At 41.9% G+C, this 7436-nt stretch overlaps 1 protein-coding gene across 1 annotated transcript; it reads right to left on the bottom strand.

The window, feature by feature from the left end:
* Positions 1-226: 226 nt before the first annotated feature.
* On the bottom strand, positions 227-7143 carry LOC104968255 (receptor expression-enhancing protein 3-like). Its single transcript, XM_010797832.1, has 6 exons — positions 7102-7143; positions 6316-6392; positions 3711-3831; positions 3491-3608; positions 560-700; positions 227-297 (listed from the first exon to the last, which is right to left on the bottom strand). The coding sequence occupies exons 1-6, from the start codon at positions 7141-7143 to the stop codon at positions 227-229; spliced, it is 570 nt and encodes a 189-aa protein (XP_010796134.1).
* Between the last annotated feature and the right edge of the window lie 293 nt (positions 7144-7436).

Below are 7436 nucleotides of genomic sequence, written 5' to 3'. Positions count from 1 at the left end.
GTGGTTACATTTTACTCATGAAGTTCACATAAAAATGTAAATAAAAGATGAAGAGTTATTTAGCTGAATGAAACTTGTCCGCTCCCAGGTTTAGCATAACCAATTGGCCCAGTGTCTGTAAAGAGCTGATGTCAGATGTCAGTAATTCACAGACAGGCATAGTAAATGTCTGCTATTGCCTCTGGAAGGAAAAATGGCTGCTGTATATTTCACTGAGGTCACGTCTTTATGTCCTCCCTACTGATGAGATGAAGGAGAATAATCCGCTGTTAGAGACGGAGAGGAAAGGAAGGGGGTCTGCAGAGGAAGATGAAAGGGAGAGACAGCAGGGGGGAGGAAGTGGATTGAAACATATAAATTAGATGTCCTTTCTTACAACGCTCTGTGTGTCGCTCTCTATCCTCTTTACATTTATCATCAGCATGTTTGTGTGTGTAGGGAGTTCACCATGAGGTCATCAATTAAGCTGTGTGTGTGTGTGTGTGTGTGTGTGTGTGTGTGTGTGTGTGTGTGTGTGTGTGTGTGTGTGTGTGTGTGTGTGTGTGTGTGTGTGTTTTACCTGGGAAGAGGGTGCTGAGATCGACTGGAGGCTGGTTGGTATCCACGGTGATCTTAAACTTGGTGGTTTTGGCCGGAGAGGAAGGGACACACACCAACGCCAGAGGGAGACTGAACCTGGACTGAAGAACCCTGGGAACTCCTGGGGGAAGGAAACATACCGGAAAGGAAAGATTATCTAACAATATCTTTCCTTTTTGTGTTGCATCTCCCTCCATCTTCTCATGGAAGGTGTCCCCTCTCAAAGTTTACAGATATTTGCAAATTAATAACTACAAATATTTGGTTTGTACGTCTGCATTACCTACACCAATCATGGAGACGCAGCATTACGTTTTAAGCTCCATATATCTGGAACAAACTCCCAGACAAATTGTTTTAAATCAAGACTGAATATTCTTTTTTGTACCACTGTCTTTGATTAAATAAAATAACCATTCATGTGTTAAACTGCACTTTTTATTCTTGTATTGTATACCTGTCTTATTCTATTGCAGATGGTTTAAATGGTAATATATATATAACAGTTTCTTTACGTATTTAAATGTATTTGTTACGAGGTTTCTTTTGTACTATGACTTTAATGCTTTTGTTAATTGCCTTGTTGTTGAAATGTGCTTCATAAATGTTTTGGATATATGAAACCTGATTTGATTCTGTGTTCCTCAAGTGCGTATCTTCTTGGTCGAATGCACCTATTGTAAGTCGCTTCGGATAAATGCGTCAGCTAAATGCAATGCAATGTAATAAATAAACTTGCCCTACAGTAATTATGCAGGTCAACAAAAGGTGAAATGTTGTCAAATATATAAAAACATACATTACAATAATAAAAACTGATAAATCTGATCATTTTGAAAATTAATTCTTCTTCCGCTTCCTTTCGCTCTTCGAAAACTCATTTAAATGCACCTCCCACCTCCCCTTTAAGTGGCGCCACTTCCTCAAAACTCCCCTTTAATAAATCAAACAGGTCTGAACATCGTTTCCTTTCTATTGGCTTTGTCTCCAAACACCAGTCAGGTTTACATTACATCACATGACATGTCACTTGTTAGACGATTTTATCCAAAGCAACTTCCATACTCAATACTGTGAAGTGTCTCAGGGACACAACGACATGCTGACTGCAGTGGGGTTCGAACCTGTCCACTGCGCCACACACCTCCCGCACGTTTACATGTGTCGACCGTGCGGATGCAGAGGCCGAGAGACTTTACGACTCCAGGTTTGGAGATGTGTTTGTGGACGAGCCGCACGGGAAGTTTTGCAAAAAANTGTGACACAAGAGACGGTACGCATTTCAGATTGTTGCCGCGCATGCGTACCTGTGTACCAATTATGTGCACCCCTGTCCATAGACCTCTTAATGTTGCTCTCAAAGTGCACCAGATTGATGCTTTTAACTTCAATATTTAAAAAAAATCTGTGAGGTCCGCTCCCCACTTGTAAGAAATAGCACTTTACCCCTGCCTATATGCCGTGAGCTGATTATCGAGCCTTCATTGTAGCAATCACGGGTGTACTGTGTGTTTGCGTGTGGGGAGTGTTGCAGTAGAACATTCCACTGTAGCGCCCCTGGTGCTCGCGCTTTTGTGCGTGCTCTATAGTGCCCGTAATAGTGTTCACTGGAGTCCAAGACCTCAGCACCCCCACTCAAAATACCTTCCTGCGCCTCTGGTCACAGGTTCAAATCCCAATGCAGTCAGCATGTCGTTGTGTCCCTGCGCAAGACTCTTCACCCCAAATTGCCCCTGTGGGGATTGCCCACAGTATTGAGTATGTAAGTCGCTTTGGTTAAAAGCGTCTAACAAGTGACATGTAATGTAATGATCTTTACTTGTTTTCTTTTAAAACACTCGTATTTACAGGGCTACATGTACATCATACCTAGAGACATTGACAAGTACCAACAGTATATTTATATCTCGCCCTGTCAGTAAGCCTCACCTTCTTGGCAAAAACGGTATTGTTTTTGAAGTGGTGGAGAGACAATGCACAGCCTAAACCAGGAGATCACTAGGATGATCCGACACACCCAGGGTTTCACACAGTGCTGATGAAACCACTTCACACACACCTCTTTTATTCTGGCTGCAGTGAGTGGTAGCTTCTGAACAACAAGCTGGTTCAGAGACACACTCAGAGTGGATACATATGCATGAGCTCAATGTTTTACATACCATCTTTAAAATATGAATGCAGCTCTCCTGCGTTCATTTACAAACCAATTACACTGTCTGTCTGTGTTCTTTTACATGTGGTTCAATAAGCCGTTTTAGCGCAGTTTGAATTTGGCAAACAACCTGCTGGATTGCTTTCCTGCAGGTTTGAGAACATACTTGTATCCAAGCAAATGAAGCCAAAACATATACTTTCTTCCATGTTTAACAACCTCAGCTAAGCAAGACTGAGGTGAGGGAACAGTATTCATGGGAAACGTCTTCATTTGATAAATAACACAACAATGAGATAAGGGGTAAAAACTGCATCAGCCATATTACTGGGATTTCTTTGTAAATACAAAAAGGCCTTTTCAATCAAAAATCAATGATACAAATAATTAAGAGTGCACGATCTAAAAAATGAACTAATAGCGGTTATTTTTGAATGATATTGCACTTGTGATATGATTCATGATATTGAAGGGAATGAAAATGTTTGAAATATTTTTAATATAATCATTGAAGTATGGATCTTTACAAAACTTTTTACATTTTGTTATTACGTCTGTGAAAAATGTTTGTAGGCCGGGAAAAATTAATGTAGAATGATATTTGCATATAATCTGCCTATACCAAATGGATATTGCACTACTAGACCATTGCGATTTGGATACAATTCAGATTAATTGTTCAGCCCTAAAATATAAACCCCTAAATGCTATAAAAAAAGCACCTTTAAACAAATATGATGTGATATAAAGAGACACTTGCCTTGACGGCTGCAGACACGGCGGCGGTGGCTGCGATGCTCAGGCCTTGCTTCCCAAAGTTGACCATGGTTTCATAACTCCTCTCTTTGGCCTGCACGATATACTCATCAATTTCCTACAGGAAGACAATCAATTAGGTTTTCTAGTAGACCACTTAATCAAACACAACGAGGTGTGGCTGTAATATTCTTAGTAACAAACACATGGATCATCTTACCCTCTCTCTGGAGGACAGGAGGGGGTGCAGACACTTCCTGTAGATGAGACTGGCTCCTCTGGTGTAAGGGGACAGCAGCCAGATCACAAAGGCTATCTTCAGCTCGTAGTACAGAGGAAACCTGGACACACACACACACACACACACACACACACACACACACACACACACACACACACACACACACACACACACACACACACACACACACACACACACACACACACACACATCATGGCTATCATCCTCCCACACTGTGGTGTTCTTACAACTAAAAGATAGGATAACAATGAGCAAACAGTAGTTGGACTGTGCTTCAGTCTACCAAATTGGTGGTGGTGCTCTTTCACAAAAGTTTCTTTCACCTTCAAATGATGTTTTAAATGGCACTATATCAAGGTTAGGGATCAGCCCCAACACATATGGACGATCGGGACGTGTATTGTTGAGTTCAGTTCAGATTGTCCATTCAAAACCTCTCCACTTCCCCACATCCCACCACAAGGCACCCCACCTTTCAAATCTTTGAGTGTTCTTTAAGGTTCATGTGAGACTGACAGTTGAGCGGCCTGACCAAGCAAGGAGGCAGAGGCAGAACGTCCAAAAATATAACCCGACGTGGGCATTTATTAAAATATGTGCACATAGTTCACACAGCCTCAATCCTGCTGCTGCTGTTCACGTGAGCCCAGCCTGCAGCCACCAGGATCTCACACCCCTACCACTCTCAAGACACAGCACCTAAATACACACACAGACTAACAAGACACAGGTGATGGGGGAGCAATTAGACACAGGTGAGGGGGGAGGAGACAACACAGGGAACCAGGTGAACACAATTGGGTAATCAGCAGGAGGGAACACAGAGACGACCGGAAACAACAGACAAGATGAGGGGTGAACACTTATATAATTAATGCCATTTAATAAATAGCAGTAACGGCGTCTCATCATTACAGTTCAGTTAACCATTTTTCTGCCTCATTGCCAGTGTTTGAATCTTAATGTATTAATGGGATAATGAGACAATAAGCAGTGCACTACATTTTCCATAGGTGTACAAACTTGCTTCTTTTGCTTCTAGAAAATGTCCTTTTTTATTTTATGTCAGTCAGTCACGGCACCCCCGGAACACGGCGGCGTGCGTTGACTCTTCAACGCTTCTGTCCATTCACTTTGAATGGGGTGACGTCACATTTCGCCGAACTGTATTGTGGGAGCAAAGCGTAGCCAATCAAACCGCGTGTAGGAGCGTATGGAGGAGACAATAATCGTAGCGGTAGGGAATCACCCGGTGCTTTATGATCAGTCCCTGTTCACCTACCGGGATACAAACCGGAGGAGCCAGGCATGGAGGGAGGTGGCAGAGACAGTGGGTGAAACTGGTAGGTTTTCTCCTGTTTGGGGAGTATACATCCAGTGTACTTCGTTTGAATGGACAGCTAGCAGGCATAGACAGTATTTAGCCAGCATGGACTGTTGCGTAAAATAGCGCCATAGACATTAATGTCATAAATGTTCATCATATAAAGTGTGACATGTAAAACCTTTTATGCAATTGACAGGAGAGATCATGTGATCGGTTGTTGGTCGTGTTGCTCGCGTAAACTCCCCAAGCTCAAGACACGCCCACTGCCAAGCGTCAACGCACGCCGCCATGTGTAGGGGCCATCAGTCAGTCGAGTTGTAGGCTTTTAAAACATTACATCTTGAAAACGATGCTTTGTGAAATTCAGTGAATAGAGATGAAAAAGCCTCACACCAAAGACTAGCAGCGTTAAAGAGTAGGTTATGTAAAGCCCAAGGTTACACTTTGTTAAGTCCTTTATGTCTACCCATGCATTCTTTCATCTATCATTCTGATTACTAGAATGACACTCCAATTACATTTCTTAAAGGTCACCTACTATGCAATATTCCCTTTTCCATTTTTTTCCCTACATAAATACTGTATGTGTACCCTCTGTGTTAAGAGATTTGTGAAGTTTCAGGAAAAAAGATTATCTCTCTCTTTTTGCCCTGATCCATCTATATTAAAACCTGTCTGAAAATGAGCCAATCAGATTTAGGCGACTTTGTGATGTCACAAAGTTTTTTGGGGGGTTTGCAACCATTAGCCAATAGCCAACCAAGGTAACCCCTCCCACCTCATCACCTGAATCTCCTCCTAGAGCACCATTGTGTTCTTTTAAACCAAATATCTCTCAGAGGGGCGTGGGGAGAAGCAGTTTATTCGGATTTAAAGCTACAGACACTGAATCTGCACTTTTGGAACAGGGCTGAAACAGAGGAGTTTACGACATGCTACAATTATCTGTTTGGTATTAAAGCCAAACACTTCAGAGACATCTTTTGTATTTATCTGAGAACTATAATATATAAAAAAAAAAGAGTATAATAGGGGACCTTTAACTCTGAAACTCCATATACCAACCTAATTAATGATCACTGGTGAAAGTATTGTACAGTCAGTGAAGGTGCAGTGTACATATAGTAAAGTATGAGAGGGCAATTGAGACAATGAGTTTTAGATAATGATAAAAAGACATTGCTGTGTAACTATTTTTTTGTAGTTGGTAAACATGTGTATTTGTGTGGTACTCACCATGCAAGTGTTAGGTCAGTGATGGCCTCGACCACAGTGTAGAGCGCAAACACAATCCAGTACATCATCCATCGCACCTACACAGACAAACAGAAAAAACACTGAGCATCACAGCGAAAAGTGAAAAACTGCTTTAAATGGCACCGTGGTTGGGGTCGAATGGTGTTTATTGTCCATCGAGGTTCCTAACAATGTGAAAAGACTAGGAAGTGACTCAGTGTCAGCCATGATAAGAGCTGTTTGGATTCTCTAAATGATAGGAAAGGAGCTTAGGACAGGGGTTTTCAAAGTGTGGGAAGGTGAGCCTCCCCTCAGAGAACATAAGAACAGCCGTGCCCCCCCTCCCAATTATTATTGCTATTATTGTTGCTGTTGTTGTTGCTATAATACAGGGGTATTATTATCCAGTGGAATGCCCTTACCTACTGGCTAGTAGGGATGGGAAATTGAAAGCAAATGTATATTCCAAAAAACGGTTAACCGGTTAACCGAAATGTACATATCCTATAAAAAAAACATTGGTTAAAAAAAAAATGATCTTTGGAAATAAATACATACATGTTCAAATAAGTGTAGAAATCAAGTAAGTAGAATTTGTCAAATGTATTGAACTGGTGATCACAGTTTGACAGCTATAGGCCTACAGCTTTCATGTGCGATTCACAATCAGCCCAGCTGTAGAGAAGACCCTCTCAGCTGGAACGGAGGTTGCGGGTATAGCAAGGTATAGCATGTATATATAAGTTTAATTTGGCATAGTTTGACCTCTACACCGCACTCACTAACCTGGTCGAAATATTTCCTCACATTACTCATTTTTGACGCCATGTCTGTTGTGTAGGACTCTTCTTAGAGTGTAAATAATTACCGGACTATGACTGGTAAAATATGTTGAATACCGGCTAAACTAAATCTCTCCTGTCAAAATGTCTATGTACTTTGCCGCCACACACGGTTACCAAGCAGCGCTTATTGTTGTTTAGGCTGGCCATTCATGTGTCGCGAGTGTTAACAGGGGGCGGGGGAGCACGCTCATGAACTGTTAGCGCCGGAACCTCGCAACGGCTGCGGTGCACATTTGCGCCACATTTGGGTTTAAGATGAGGTTTGGATCTGCGTGT

Source organism: Notothenia coriiceps, unplaced genomic scaffold (assembly GCF_000735185.1).
Source record: "Notothenia coriiceps isolate Sejong01 unplaced genomic scaffold, NC01 NC01_scaffold00038517, whole genome shotgun sequence".
Classification (NCBI taxonomy): Eukaryota; Metazoa; Chordata; class Actinopteri; order Perciformes; family Nototheniidae; genus Notothenia; species Notothenia coriiceps.
The sequence above is the reverse complement of the archived record's forward strand: the minus strand, read 5'-3'. Positions and strand labels throughout refer to the sequence as shown.

Excerpts from the sequence above, each read along its gene's own strand:
- LOC104968255 (XM_010797832.1), bottom strand. The coding sequence starts at position 7,143 with ATGGCGTCAAAAATGAGTAATGTGAGGAAATATTTCGACCAG. Across the intron at positions 3,609-3,710 it reads TCCTGTCCTCCAGAGAGAGG|GAAATTGATGAGTATATCGT; the intron begins GTAAGATGATCC and ends GTCTTCCTGTAG. Across the intron at positions 701-3,490 it reads GTCTGCAGCCGTCAAGGCAA|GAGTTCCCAGGGTTCTTCAG; the intron begins GTGTCTCTTTAT and ends TCCTTCCCCCAG.